The sequence below is a fragment of the Cottoperca gobio genome, chromosome 22, assembly GCF_900634415.1.
Source record: "Cottoperca gobio chromosome 22, fCotGob3.1, whole genome shotgun sequence".
In the NCBI taxonomy this organism is placed as follows: Eukaryota; Metazoa; Chordata; class Actinopteri; order Perciformes; family Bovichtidae; genus Cottoperca; species Cottoperca gobio.
Window position 1 is genome coordinate 13909832 of NC_041376.1, and position 15798 is coordinate 13925629.

General features: G+C 42.5%; 1 protein-coding gene across 4 annotated transcripts in view; it reads left to right on the plus strand.

Moving 5' to 3' along the window:
* Nucleotides 1-14212, plus strand: part of prkd3 (protein kinase D3) — a 38380-nt gene extending 24168 nt beyond the window's left edge. For 3 of the 4 annotated variants that reach the window (XM_029461223.1, XM_029461224.1, XM_029461226.1), the window contains 16 exons: nucleotides 384-515; nucleotides 1071-1228; nucleotides 2085-2277; nucleotides 2391-2468; nucleotides 2552-2738; nucleotides 3661-3784; nucleotides 4014-4091; nucleotides 6884-7160; nucleotides 8453-8505; nucleotides 8836-8908; nucleotides 9025-9131; nucleotides 9236-9397; nucleotides 10340-10438; nucleotides 10858-11125; nucleotides 11575-11660; nucleotides 12295-14212. In XM_029461223.1, coding sequence (XP_029317083.1) covers nucleotides 384-515; nucleotides 1071-1228; nucleotides 2085-2277; nucleotides 2391-2468; nucleotides 2552-2738; nucleotides 3661-3784; nucleotides 4014-4091; nucleotides 6884-7160; nucleotides 8453-8505; nucleotides 8836-8908; nucleotides 9025-9131; nucleotides 9236-9397; nucleotides 10340-10438; nucleotides 10858-11125; nucleotides 11575-11660; nucleotides 12295-12468 — 2249 coding nt within the window. In that variant the 3' untranslated portion in view covers nucleotides 12469-14212. The remainder of the gene's footprint in view (nucleotides 1-383; nucleotides 516-1070; nucleotides 1229-2084; nucleotides 2278-2390; nucleotides 2469-2551; nucleotides 2739-3660; nucleotides 3785-4013; nucleotides 4092-6883; nucleotides 7161-8452; nucleotides 8506-8835; nucleotides 8909-9024; nucleotides 9132-9235; nucleotides 9398-10339; nucleotides 10439-10857; nucleotides 11126-11574; nucleotides 11661-12294) is intronic. The other variant, XM_029461225.1, reaches the window with a different exon arrangement.
* Nucleotides 14213-15798: the final 1586 nt, after the last annotated feature.

Sequence of the window (15798 nt, forward strand, 5' to 3'; positions counted from 1 at the left end):
CATTTCTCTAGTGTCTCATGGGTGTGCCCTATCACTTTCACACATAGAGTGATGACATTGGAACAGTGTGTTTGCAGATGTGGCTCCCTCTACTGCAGCGGTTTAGACATAGCACTATCATGAAGGCAGACATTTATTTGTTTGTATCGGAGCACTTGCAGAGAGAATTTCAGTTCTAGTAGATGACGTACACACACACACACACACACACACACACACACACACACAAACACAAACATAGTGAGACTGTGCATTGTCTTCGAAATTTGTTTTATATTAAAAAATAAACAAATGCATGTGATAAATGGCTGCTCTCTTCTTGTCTTTCGATTGCTTTGTCATCTTTTCTCATCATTGTTTCCCCCCTTGTGTGTTGTTTCTAGCTCAAGCCACAGTTGAAGACTTCCAGATTCGACCGCATGCCCTTTATGTCCACTCCTACAAGGCCCCCACCTTCTGCGACTACTGCGGGGAGATGCTATGGGGTCTCGTCCGGCAGGGGCTCAAATGTGAAGGTTAGACGCACACACGCACGCACACGTCTGATGAATTCTACAAACTCAATGCTGTGTCATTGCTGAGCCTTTGAGCTAACCAACAACAAGACCTCTCGCTGTATCTCAGCCTCTTTCCTACTGTATCCACACACTAACACACCACATCTCTGACCTCAACAATGTATCAGGGAGATTTACAAGCAAACAAGAAAGATTTGGCACTCTAGCCAGCGACATGCTTGACATTCACATCCCAGTGGAATTGTGGCATGTCTGCTCGCCTTTCATTTTTAGTCCTTGTTGGATCAGATTTGAATTATTATACTCTTTCATTTGTATGTCATTAGGCTGCTTTTGAAGTCCCCTCTCTTAAATTTAAGTCGTTGATTTATTTACTAGTGAAACATTCACACTCGTAAATTCCCATTTCAAGTCTGTTCACCAGCGGGATCGTTGTGTGGCTGATTTGTGGAATGAAAATATGTTTTTTGTTACGTCACAGGTTGATGCACTGTTGCATTTATGCAACCTTCGTGTTTGTGACTGATATCATTTTTGTTTTCATCTTTTAAGGATGTGGGTTAAACTACCACAAGCGCTGCGCCTTTAAGATCCCAAATAACTGTACTGGTGTCAGGAAGAGGAGATTGTCCAATGTCTCTTTGCCTGGACCCTCCCTGTCCGTCCCCCGACCGCCACCTGCCGAAAATGCTGTGGTCTTCCTGGACGAGGTGAGTTCATGGTGGTTGCTTGATCGCATGTGCTTGACTAGAAATAAAAAAAGAAGAATACTGTAAAAAGTTGGAATCAGTTATCTGCTTATTCTCTGAATGAAAGGGGAAATATGTAAATAAAATGAGCTGGCTGGAGTTTAGACATCATCCTAAATCAGACTGGGAGCCAGGCGAACTTGCCAAGAATGTGAGGCAGTCAATCCGCATGCTGCTCACAAGCGTTTTTCTCAACTGTTAAATGTGTCTCAACTTTCTCAAATTTGTCTTTTTTCCACGGGTCAATCCCCTTTGGGAGAATACTGATGCAGAAAATGTAATTGAGTTCCACAGAGCTCTGTGGACTGATCCTCGGCGAGGTCTTATGAGACATTTTTTGCAAAAACCTGCACCACAGTATTCCCCTCTTGTCTGTGTCCCCACGAAAGGTCATCAGGAAATGTAATTACGCTAATGACATTAAAAGTCCAAGTTCATGTATCTACTCATTGATGAAAATGAAAAAGCTTCATTCCCATTTGTGTCAGAAGCTTCCAGATTTAGTCTCTCAGAACTAAATGTTCATATGTGGTGAAACATGACAGATCTAATAACCGTTTTTCAACCACTGGGATCGTGTTAACTATGCTAAGTCATGCTAACTCGGTGTGACAGATTTGTTTTTCCCTTTTCCACTGATTTTGTTTCTCTTCTACTGCCATGTCATTATTCAATCTGTCTTTCCCTATCACTCAAATACTCCCTTTGAGGCTGTTCTTGCTCGGTTTTCCCTTCACTTCCTTCCTGCATATGGTTTTTAATTCTTCCCAACGTCCCTCCGTCTTCTCTTTTCCCCCCATCCTTCCAACCCTCGCAGCAGAGGGCCCATCAGGAGGCAGGGAAGCGGATCCTGTCCTGGAGCGGCAGGCCTATCTGGATGGAGAAGATGGTGCTGGGACGGGTTAAAGTTCCGCACACGTTCGCCATTCACACCTACACTCGTCCCACTATCTGCCAGTACTGCAAGCGTCTGCTCAAGGGTCTTTTTCGCCAGGGCATGCAGTGTAAAGGTATATACAAATGAAGAGTTTCGACGACATTATGGTTCTGTTTTAGAACATTTACCTGATGCTTTACCGTAATTATCATGTGTTTAAGTAATTTTTTGTATTTCATCTGCCAGATTGCAAATTCAACTGCCATAAGCGATGTGCTTCAAAGGTACCTAGAGACTGTTTGGGGGAAGTGGACTTCAATGGAGGTAAGTTCTACATCCAAGTTCACAGTCACATTGGTATATCTCCGATATTTGCAATATCAAATATTTGCCTATTCAATGTGTAGAGCCAGCCAGCCCCGGCCCAGACTCTGACACCACCATGGATACTATGGAGGTGGACAGTGGTGATATGGATGGGGGCAGAGGACTGGACGACCCAGAGGAACCCTCCACCCCAGATGAGAGGATTTTCGACATGGATTCTCTCTTATTGGATAGAGAGAAGGACGAAGAGCCCATCAAGGCTATTAGGTATGAAGATGTTGATTTAAAGCTGGGGTAGGCCGTCATTGGGATAAAATCCAGACTGTAACTCCTCATGGCTCTATTTTTAGATTTTATAAAAACTAGCCCTTGATGAGATACTTTAGCCAATCACATGTTAGAGGGAGGGTATTCCTATTGGCTGTTCTACAAATGCAGATGCACGTGCACATCCCTTCAGATGGAAAAAGCCTGATTGAATGGCGGAATATACGGCAGAAAAGAACGCTATTCCAGCATTGGCAACAACAGCCTACACTGCAAAGCAACTCAAAAAAGGAAGACGGACTTATCAAAAAGAGCGTCTAAAAGAGAGTCTGACAATAAACGGAGAAAAAAAAGTGTCAGTTTTGGCGAAGCGTTTTAGAGATGGAGAGAAAATGTTGCTAATAGTTTAGCCTTCTGCTAACCGCCAAAGGTTCACGGCTGCGGCTGCGGCTATGTAGCTAGCTAGAGCCTCAGGTCATATATATATATTGGCATTTTGCCTTTATTGAACAGCTCATTAAAGATTGACAGGAAACGAGGGAGAGAAGGGGAGTACATGCAACAAAGGTCACCAGCCTGATTCAAACCGGGGACTTTGCGGTTATGTTTTAAACCACCAGGTCTAACTGCCCAATTCCTATGTTTATTCTACACCAGCAGCGTGCGTTTTATGTTTCCAGTAGTAATACCACTGCTGCAAACATAAAATGCATCACTTCCTGTGCAGGAATTCTGTCAGGAAAATACCTACCAGACACTGGGTGGTTAGAAAAGCAAATATAAAAGGTTTCATGAGCTAGCTACAGGTCAATTAAAATGTAACCTGTTACTGTTTCAGTGTATTCAGCAAAAAAAAAAGAGTAAAAGTAATGGACATATTGATTCATGAAATCTTAATTTTCTTTTGTGCGTGTGTGTCTAGCCCTTCCACCAGCAGCAACATCCCTCTGATGCGGGTGGTCCAGTCCATCAAACACACCAAGAGGCGGAGCTCCACTGTGGTGAAGGAGAGCTGGATGGTTCATTATACGAGCAGGGACAACCTGGTAAGACTGATAACCCCCAAAAGCCCAACAAAGGAGCCCAGTCTGAAATGGGCTGTGCTTAGCCTGTATGCTGGGGAAAACTCCTTCTCCAAAGCAGTTCACATGTGTTGAATGCAGCACAGAAGGTATTTTCCTCATGAAACTAAATTTTAAAAGTACTGTAATATCGGTAGGTAACGTGCGTTTTGTCGTTTGGACTAAATTTGTGTTTGTTTTCCACCTTGAACAGCGGAAGAGACATTACTGGAGGCTGGACAGCAAGAGTCTGAGTCTCTTCCAGAACGACACCGGAGCCAAGTTCTACAAAGTAAGCATAAAACTATCATTTCTGCCATGTTCTTGGAAAGTCATGTCTCGTCCTCCACATCTAACACACATAAGCATTTATTAAGCTGTCAAATAAATGGAGCAGCTAAATGCATATTGATTCAGTGAATAATATCTATAAAGTCCCCACTATAGCTCCACTACACTACACTACACTGCTTTCTTATGATTCAAACAGGGTGTTGTTGAAGTGAGTGATCCATTTTCACATGTTGTGTTTGAATATTGTCTGTCACACTCATGTGAGGTATGTAATAAACAATCTAACCAGTGGTCGTTGTGTGACTCAGCTTGAGGGCTGCCGTGTTGCAACTGTAAACTACCCTGAGGTCAGTTTGGCCCGATGAAATTTCCCTTGTGGTTTTTCACCCTGCAGCCTGGTCTCTTCCCTGCATGAAGCGAAAGGATGAAGTCACTAACAGTCGCTGTCTTTAGCTACAGTGTATCAGATCAGATGGGACATTTGAAGGGGTTTTCAAGAGAGTGTCAAAATGTAACCATAGGGAGCCCCAAGTAAAAAGTGGATTTGACGCAAGATTATTCTGCAACAATGAGTTTTACATTGAAGTTTGAATCTTTTTTTAATGAAGCGGTGGCCACGAGTGAAACACTGTAATTTTGTTATGTAAAACCCGTTGTGGACATTGTGTGACACTTCCCCGCTCAGCGCCAGCACCGTAGTCAGTCATTACACTGCCGCAGGGGCTTAATAGCACAGTAATTACACACTGAGGACTGAGGGAGGGAACTACAGCCTGCAAGGTAAAGACTTCCACATGTGTGTTGGTGGCTGTGTGTGTGTATGTGTATGTGTGTGCGTGCGTGCAGGGTGGGGGATGTAATCATTTTTATTGTTCATGTTGCCTTTGTGTGTTTTGAGACTTTGACACCTCCTCGAGCTGTGGTCAGACTTGTGTCGCAGTGGGATGGCGTGTAGGACGCAGCAGAGTTTCCAGTGCGAGAGTTTACTTTTGAGTGTGTGTCAAACAGGTGTATTTTATACGCAGCTGTGTCTGTATTCATCTTTCTTACTACCTCTTGTGCTGGTTGTAAAACAAGTTTGAAAAAAACGCACGCCTGCCTTGGAGAGGAAACCTCAGCGGGGACCGACTCCTCAGGGTGTGTTCACTGGCAGCTTTATGTGGTTCTTTATTATCAACTTGGCACTCGGCTACGTTTAAGGCCTTCAGGAGGCTAATTGAAGGCTAGCTGTAAATGCCTACTTTTCATGCTTCAAAGTTTGGTCTTTGTTCCATGCCTGCCGCTTCAGAGTGGCAGAGCTTTATCCAATGATAGATAACGTGAGATGATGTCGAAAAAGGTTCGTTCAGGGGGTTTCTTCTCCGAAACCACAGATTCTCCATATGCTCAGCGTGTTTCCGGGAAACGATCTGTCCTGGGCATTTTCCTCTCACTTCTCTGAAGTTTTTAGCCTGCTACTCATCAGTGTGTGGCCACTGTCCTCCCCTCTCCTTTTTTCCTTTATACCTCCAATCTGATTAGTGGTGGTTGCGTGGTGGCTTGCTTGCCAGGCATGGCAGCCATTTTCTCCATTTGGAAGCCATAACGGCTCCTCGTTTGAAGATGAGACCCCTGTACTTGTGGCTTTCTCTGAAGAACCTTTTATGGGGTGAGGGGGCTTCTCTCTGTCTCTGCCAGATTGAGTCCTGTCACACTCAAACGTTACACACACACACACACACACACTACTCTGCGGGGGGAACGGTAGTTGCCGTGTCTTTCGTCTCCGTGGCTAGCGGTAGCGCCAGCGGCTCGTGCTCAGATGGGGCCTCTGGCTGGCCCTGCCTTGTAATCAGGGAACCAGAGCACTTGAGCCGCTGCAGGGCCCGCTCACGTGACCCAGCCCCGCTAACCACAAGCACTTCATCTGATACTCTGTGGTGAGCCACGCGGAGGGGACAGCGTGTGCCTCTAGGAGCCCCCCATTGGCTGGAACTTCTCTGTGTTTTTTTTATTTATGACCCTCCCTCTTCTCTTTGATTTGACAGTGAGTTTTAAGGGGGTGGGGGGGGGGGACTTTTAAAGTGTGCTCCGAATGTCCTCTCTGTACATGCTCATAAGAGAGAGGAGAGTAAAGAAGAGAGTTAGAGCTGGGACTATTTAATCAACACTGTGTGGAGACTTTTGAATGTGTGAGTGTTACTTCCTGTATTGTTGTTTCTTTCATGTCTTGTTTAGATGGTGCATTACATCATCTTGCATTTTCCTGCTTTAATTGTTTTTCTGTCTTTATTCTTTTTGATGAGATAATCCCCTTAAATTACTGCAAAATTACTTTCTGAATGTTTTTTAAAGTATGAAGAAAACCTGGTAAAAGAGCACATTTATAGGAATTTTGCTGAGGATTTAATTTTGTATTCGTTGTTTATACATTTAACAACACAATATATTTATCTAATTATCCAATTAGCTATTTCTGTAATATAATTTTGTGTATATATATATATATATATATATATATATATATATATATATGTATGTATGTATATATTACATGTTGGTATTTATGTATAAATGTGGTTGGGCACCTGCTGTTGGACTCCTTTTCACTGTTTTGTTCAGTGGTTTTTTTACACCAATAAATGTGTTTATGCCTCAGGTGTATTGGTTGATTAACACTCATTAAAAATCATCATTTGATCAAAAATGTTCTGGATCTTATTTATTTGAAAAATGCAGAATATAATATTTTGTATTTTGTTAGTTCTTTTGTTGTAAAGTTGTAATCTGTGCCCCTCACCCCTCCCACAGGAAATCCCTCTGTCGGAGATCCTCCAGGTGGAACAGTCCAGAGACTTCAGTAATCTGGCCCAGGGCAGCAACCCACACTGCTTTGAGATCATCACAGCCACCATGGTCTACTATGTAGGGGAGAACAACTGCGGTCACTACCACAGCCCCGCTCTGACCGCCTCAGGAGTCGGCATTGACGTGGCTCAGGGCTGGGAGAAGGCCATCCGACAGGCCCTGATGCCCGTCACCCCTCAGCCCAGTGTGGTCAGTGCTGCAGGACAGGGCAAAGATCATAGTAAGTAGAGGACAACAGCTCTCTTGGGCTAAGAACATTGGGAAAACAACTTGAAATAAACTCTGAATAAATAATGCATGTGCCAAATGGTGATTGAAGGGGCTAAGAACTAAATATAAAAGGTTTTAAGGATTTTTCATTAAACATTTTCTCTTAATATATTCATTTTATTGGATGATTAAGATCCATACCTAACATTTTGTCTTTCAAAACTCATATAAATTCAGAAATTTAGAGAGATTACAGAATACAAAAGTGATTATAAACTCCGAATCTTAAATAATGTATCAGATGACACTCACAGATCTGGTTTAATGTGCCCACAATAAACAGGAAGAACTTTACAGTTTTACAGGCACGTTGTCAGTTTGTGACTGTGCGCCTTGTATCAGACAAGAGTTTCTCCTGTCAGTGATGACTTGTGATGTTACAGGGTTTTTCCTGACTCAACACGAGACAAAGGAGGTAACCTTTATGGCCACAACAAAGAAAAGTCTTCCTTTCCTTGATTATGTATGTTGAAAAGTTTGAGGTTTGCTCAAATAGACAGAAGGTCCCTCTATGCACCACTTTGTCTTAAGTGGTCAAAACAACACTTAGGTAGGCAGCTCTAGTTTTCAATAAGTGGGGAAACCCTTTATGAGTGTCCATGGGCTAAAGGGAGTGAGTCACTGTAATGAGATGACAGTAGTGACAAATGATTTGACATGACTGTGCAGAAATTGAGCCTCACTCACAGTAGTCACTTGTTATTATATATACATATGGTCAATGAGCTTTTTAAAACATACATACAACATAGGAATTAATTAATCAATTGTTTGTAGATTGACTGGTAAATAATATATTTAATCTGCAAAGATTGATGTATTTTAGTTGGTCATTTCTCAGTATTTCAAGTTTGAAATTACATTTTTGCGCTAAATGCTCACAACACCATGTTCTTTACTTGCTTTTATCTCTGGCTTTTGTCTTCATCGGATAGTATGCAGATTTAGCCCCTGCGGCTGTTTTAATTCCAAGTTATGAAATGCGTTGCATACTTGCACCATTCAGTCACACATAGCTTCCCTGATCAATTTTATAGCCAATTTATTGTGTAATAAAATGCCTCATTATGCGGGCTTTGACTTATTGCATGCAGCTGCGATGAGCTTAAAAGTTGTAAAAAAAATAATGATAGTATTTGAGTAATGCGTCTCCGACTACATTAAAGGTTCACGCTTATGCTTTGGTAAAGTGGCGTATTTCGAGTTGTTGAATCTGTAAATATCATGTGTTTTCCTCTCCAGAAGAGCTGTCCATCAGCATATCTGTATCCAACTGCCAGATCCAGGAGAATGTGGTGAGTGGGGCTTCTTTTTTTTGTGAGACGCTGTTGTGCAATTTCCCCGCAGAGCCTTCATGTGCTATTAAAGTATCTGTATCAGAAATCCTTTCTTTACCAAAATGTCCAGTTGAAACTTATTTGCTGCATAAATGGGGAAACTGCTGACCCTTGTTTTTGGTAAATGGATTTTCGTCTCAGTTTCACTTCTGCATTGAGTGAAAGTCAAACGTTTGGAAAATATTTTGGAATTAGTAACATTTCTGGTCCGGGCTTTTGATAATGTAATCTTTTGCCAATGTCAGCATGAAAAACACAACACTAACAATGCAAATGATCTCTGTACAGGATATTGCTTCAGTGTACCAAATATTCTCTGATGAGGTGCTGGGATCCGGCCAGTTTGGCATCGTGTATGGAGGTACGTTTCGCTTTTGATATGGTACCTCTTACATTTTATATAATTAAGCTCTGCGGTGAATTGTATTACATTTGTATGTTTTTTTATAAAGCTATTTAATTCCCATAATATTTTAGGCAAACACAGAAAGAGCGGCAGAGATGTGGCCATCAAGGTTATTGACAAGATGAGATTTCCTACCAAGCAGGAGAGCCAGCTAAGGAATGAGGTGGCCATATTACAGGTAATGACCAGCATGCATCAATGACACCACAATGAAATCAAAGTCTTTGTTTACCCTATTCCACAATCAGTGTTGACTCTGTGTCTTTTGTTGTTCCTTCTCAGAATCTGCATCACCCGGGTATCGTCAACTTGGAGTGTATGTTCGAGACGCCGGAGCGGGTGTTCGTCGTCATGGAGAAGCTGCACGGGGACATGCTGGAGATGATTCTGTCCAGCGAGAAGAGCAAACTGCCTGAACGAGTCACAAAGTTCCTCGTCACACAGGTCCGTGTTGCAGTGCAGAAACACGCTTCACTTTGCTCCATCTCTTGCTGCCTTACCCCCCCCCCCCCCCCCCCCCTCAAGTCTTCAACATTAAGATTCCAGCACTCACATGCTGACTGAAACTGGAACGCTCCGTAGCAGCTGATCACAAATAAATAATCCATTAGCTCTACAGCGTGTGTCATTGCAGTTCACGCTTTATACTTTCATACGCCGTTCTTTGTGTTTCATTTTGTATCAAAGCTTTCTTTCCCTCTCTTCCTGCTCTCTCCTCGGTTTTTGGGGTGTGTTAGCCCACTGAGCCTGTGCTGCAGCTCCAGGGCCTGTTTATTCCAGCGGTGAGCTGATTGGGAGGGGGGGGGGACGGGGACTTGTTTACGGGATTGGTCTGCATGGCATCACGGCCTCCTCCCCAGATCGTGGATTACAGCCTGCAGTCAGCCAGTGGCTTTGTGGCCTGATTAGAAGAGCAGCAGGCCCCCGGGCCTCCTCGGATCACGGGTCACAAACAGGAGCGGGGCCATTAACGACGGCCACATTAGCTGCGGCGGGCCCGGGCTCTGATGTGGTCGGGAGGACTTCTGTCAAAGTCAGGGTCAGGATTGGGGAGCCGGGCGTATTGCGGTTTTTGGTACATCGCCATATGCAAACATGCGTGCAGCGCTAGCTCACGCCAGGCCTCGTGAATATAGATGGGATGATGAGATGAGATCATGTGTCTTCATTATGAAGGTGCTGGTCAGGATGGAAGTATTTAATGGCATTTGTAGGCTTATACTGCTGTTATTTTTCCATATGGCAGCATCGTAGATTATACAAACATTACTCTGTTTACACCACACACTCCATGCATTAAAACCTTCAGACGCTGGAGTTTATGTTATTGTCATCTGGATTTCTTTTTAGCTAAATCTGTCCTCTCTCAACTTTTGCTTGCTACAGATCCTGGTGGCCTTGAGACATCTGCACTTCAAAAACATTGTTCACTGTGACTTGAAGCCTGAGAATGTACTACTAGCCTCTGCAGAGCCTTTTCCTCAGGTACTAAATAGATATTTGTGCATATATGTATGTAGAGCTGCAACGATTATTTGAGTATCAGATTAGCTGATTGACAGAAACATAATCGGCAACGATTTTGATAATTGATTAATTGTTAAAGTAGTTTTTCATGCTATAAAGGGCAGAAAATAATGTTTTCAGCCTTTCAAATATGGAGATTTGTCTGCTTTTTCTCTGTTCAATACCATATTAAAGTGAATAGCTTTAGGTTTTGGACAAAACAAGACATCAATCTTGGACTTTGAGCATTTTATAGACCAAACGATTAATCGAGAAAATATTAGGCAGATTCATCGATATTGAAAATAATTCTTAGTTGCAGCTGTATATGAAAATGTTTGTTCTGTCCGTATGCACGTGTGTAAATACACTGACCGTGTTTTACTGTCTTCCCACAGGTAAAGCTGTGTGACTTTGGCTTTGCTCGTATCATTGGCGAGAAGTCGTTCCGGCGCTCTGTAGTGGGCACTCCGGCTTACCTGGCTCCAGAGGTGCTACGCAGCAAAGGCTACAACCGCTCCTTAGACATGTGGTCAGTGGGAGTCATTGTGTACGTCAGCTTGAGCGGGACATTCCCTTTTAATGAGGACGAGGACATTAACGACCAGATCCAGAATGCTGCCTTCATGTACCCCCCAACGCCCTGGAAGGACATCTCTGCAGAGGGTAAGAAGACGTGAAACAATTTGTTTGCTTTGTGTTGCTTGATCTAATCGGGCGGTTCAGTACGTCGCTCACCGAGTGCTCGGTGGCCATGTTGCACCTGTAGTTTAGTGTCAAACTGATACTCAGACAGTTATCCTCAGAGATGTCCTCCCCACCTACACGTCTGGCTCTGACTTTTCTTTGTCTGCGGTCGAGATGAGTCACTCTCAAACCTCCCCAGCTGCAGCTCCTCCCACGTACTCTGTGAAATGTATGAAACAAACAATAAAAGTGTTGATGCTGATGTTTAGTAAGCCAACTAAAGTAAAGTTGTGCTGATCTTTATCTTTTGTTGTGAACGGCTTAGACAGTCTTGCCTCTTTTGAAATCCACATCCTGCTGTTGGTTTGAGATGATATATCTTTTAAATTCAGTTTGTTGATACAGTACATTTTCAATTTCCCTCACAGCCACAGATCTGATCAACAATCTTCTCCAAGTCAAGATGAGGAAGAGGTACAGCGTGGACAAGTGTCTCAGCCATCCCTGGTTACAGGTGACTGATTGTTTTTACCCTTTAACCGAAAGTCTGCGCAGCGTGAAAATATATTTAATTTGTGACAAGTGACCTTTCAGACGGCAAGCTTTTCTTCAGACAAAGATTATTATAAATACACACTAGGCCACAGTGCAAACAGGAACTGCTAATAACAACAACAAGAATTCCGTTCAATAGCTCCATGGCAACCTTATACCCCTCAGAACTCAGAATCATGAGAACTCTAATTCAGAATGTACGATCATCCCAAACAGAAGAAGAATTCATTGATATCAGTGATTTGTGATTTGTACTAACACTGACACACTATCCATACTTACACAGATGGTGTAGACAACCTGTGGACATACACACTTAAAACCCTTTTTAAATGGCATAAAAGTATTTTCTTCTCTCATAAAAACGTAGAACATAAGCAGGACGACTCACATGCACATTGATGGCATTTCTGAGTCGCCCAACTTGAAAATAACAAAGTATGACCGCTAAAAGCCGATAAATATAGGGAGGGAAAACTGAAAATAAAAGCCACGGGTTCAAATGAATTCCATCACTTTATGTCCCGAACAACTCCTCACTCAGGACGATAATGTACTGCACACATTTAAAAGCCCCTGTCTCTCTCCCTCAGGACTACCAGACATGGCTGGACCTCAGGGAGTTTGAGACGCGGCGAGGCGAGCGCTACATCACCCACGAGAGCGACGACACACGCTGGGAGGAGTACGCAGACGAGCAAACCCTCCTTTACCCCAAACACTTCATCATGGCTCCCAACCTGGACGATATGGACGAAGACCCCTAGGGGCTCAGGGGACTTACCACACCATATGTATTAAGAAAAAGGACAATGATTGTCACATGGACTTCTTTCATGAAGCTCTGGGAGCGGCGTACTTTCCCCCCAGAACAGTTTGTTGTGGAAACAGAGTGAAGCCGATCAGGTGGAGAATCACTCTCCGGAGGCTTTAAAAGTGGGAAAACCCCCCCGCCCCAGAATTTGTAGCATGATGCACTGCTACACGCAGTATGCCGGCGGAGATGCGTGCCATAGAAACGCATTAAGAAACTGTCAGGAGAGAAGAGTGTTCCTCTTCTGTTTGCACGATATCAAAAACATTCCAAGGATTTGCTCAAGTTTGGTGGTTAAGAAGAATCGCAAACCAAAACTAAGTGAACTTAATAGTTTAGTTAATGTACACACACTTTTGGATAACTTTGAGTAATAATATGACTGTTCTTTGTGTGAGAGAAGAGGTCGGAGAGAGGGCTTACCCCAGGAGTAAAGGGCACTTTTCACAAGGGATTTACAGTGTGAGGATTTAAAACGCTTAAAACGTTTTGTTCTCACTTCCCAACTGTTTGTGAGACTGTCCTTTGACGTAAAACTGGAACTATCACATATATTTGTATGTTTTTTTTAATGTATTTTGTAATTGTGGTAGATTTTTGCACTATATGACCATTGAACAGCAATTGAATAGAAACAGTATTCGCTGCTACAGAGACCAAACGGTGTTGGAGAATCCAGTCGAGGTGCAAAGTTTTAGCCAGATACAATCAGCAGCAGGTTGATACAACTCACAGCATTAGCTGCTTCATCACCATATATATTAGTGCTGCAAAACGATTATATATATATATATATATATATATTTATCGTTATGGTCTATAAAATGTCAGAAAATAGTGAAAAATGTACATCACCGCTTCTCAAACGCCATGTGATGTCTAGTCCTGCCGGTGCAAAACCCAAAGATATTCAGTTCAATATGATGTAAAACAGAGAAAAACAGCATTTTCTGCCATTTTTGCATGAAAAATGACATAAATTGATTATAAAAATAAAATAGTTTTCTCTAGATCGACGAATCGATGTCAATGGAATAATTGTTGCAGCTTTAATTTATTTGAACAGCAAGCTAGCAGCTAACGGTGTGCACGTTTGATCAACTTTCCCCTGGAGACAGTGACCGACAGACCCTGACCAAATATCTTCATGTTTCACCCTTTTTCTAAATTTACATGAATTTCTCGAGTCACTGAATTGTCAGTGAAATGCAATAATGGAGCCATTTTTATCCCGTTCAACATGAGGCTGAAACAGCATGGACTCTATGTTAGAGCGTCATGTTTCTGTGTGTTTCTTTCTGTGCTCTCGCAGTATTCTAGAATGTGACTTTTGTAAGCACTCCAGTTCTGGAATATGTGTTTGATGCTCTTTTCTGAAGTCGCCAGAGTTCAGGCGGCCAACTGAGGTTTTACATAGAACAAAATGTTGGTGTCAGTTTCCTTGTTTATTATGATGTCTGGACTCTTCAACAGCCTTGTCTAGACGGTGGACATAGTAGAAACTAACTTACACTTTGGTTCACATGGGAGTTTATTGTACTACAGTTTTGTAGTTTGCTCTGTTGGTGTGTTTTGGGAGTAAGTTCCTGTTTTCCTGTTGTCCTCTTCCTGTCTTTGTTGCCGCTGGATTGGCAGGTGTCAGTGTTTTGTATATTTCAGTACATACCAATGGAATAAAAACCCAACTTCTCAACTGAGAAAAGTTTTCCTCAACGTCTTTCTGTTCACGCTTTAACAATAGATTGTGTATCTCGGTGCCTTAGCGTACATGAATCCACAAGCAGCCCCGACTTGTAGTTTCTGTGTATGTTGCATCACGATGTGTGTGTGAGCGTGCAAGTGTGTGTGTGTGTGTGTGTGTGGTGGTTTCGCATGTCAGATCCCATTCTCAGCAGCTGGATGTGATTGTTGCACCACACCGAGCAGTCTGCCGAGCCAGTCGCTCACCACAAGGGAGTAATGACATAGTTAAAGAGGGTGGTGGTGAAGCGGGGGTCTGTGGAACACTTTGAAATCGCTATCATGGAATCCCTTCCAGTATTAAACGTGTGCTCTGGCCTTACGAATACAATTTCTTATTCCCGGACTGTACTTCAGAATGGGTCTATTGTTTGAAGGTACAGAGAATAGACATCTGTCATTAATTTACCAAAATCTTTGAAGTGTTTTTTCTTGATTTCCTCCGCCAATCTTCACTGTAGACACTGGCTCGCCACCACTAGCAGTCATGGCTAGCATTATTGCATCGTTATCATCTAATAGCCACTGATGAGAGGTTGAAGATACTCTTTTTTTCCCCCTCTAAATGATACTCAATACTGCTCTCCTGCATCTGTTGGTCTGAATGTGTTCAAGATGTGCAGCGTCTTTGCAGGCCAGATGACCCCATTAACCTCTGTGGAGGACACGTTTATAGAGTACTACAGCTCTGTTAGAGTTCACTGAGTCGGTCCTCACACATTGAGCAGTGAACAAAGAAAACCCAAACTACCTCCCCTGTTACATACCACATATTTTACTGTAGCTTGTGTTAGTCACATTTAAGGATTCATGGTGGAAAGAGGTGTAGCTGCAGTGATTTAGAAGAAAGGAGATTAGAGCAAAAACTACTGCAGCAAGTGCAATGTCTCCCTCCTCTGGCTGATGGAGGTGCACAATGTGCAGCAATACATGCCTTTCTTAAAACATTCATTCAAAAAGGTTCATGCTAGATATACACAGTGTGCACTTCATTAGGGACACCGGTACAGTCTAATGCAGGACAATTCAGCTACTTTTTTAGGAGGGCCAGATTTGAAAACAAGTGAAGTGCTAAGGAGCCGGACATTTCCATTTCCTGTGTGACCTGTGAAGCTTGGGATTTAAATGTGGAATGAATGCACCTTTTTAATCCTAGATTGTCGTTTTAATAAACACAATGTTGCATTTATCGTCTTTTTTATCCAGTTTGACTCTTCATAATTTCCTCTACCTAAACATTTCTAGTGTATGCAGTATTTAATTGTTTATAAATGAATTAAATCTCACTACTTATTGGCATTTGTTCAACACCGAACGCCTTTCTGTGTGAGAAATTACACTTTTTGGATCGTACAAGAGCTGAAAGGTTTGGACCGTATGTGGACAGAGCAATACACAGACAGTGATGAATGTAATTATTTGTAAGAGAGCATTGATTTTATAATTTTTTTTCACATTTATAAATGATCTAAAGGCAACTGTCCTGCCAAGAGGTCTACCTTTTATGTTCATTTGTATTATTACACTGTCCAAGAGGTGTTAG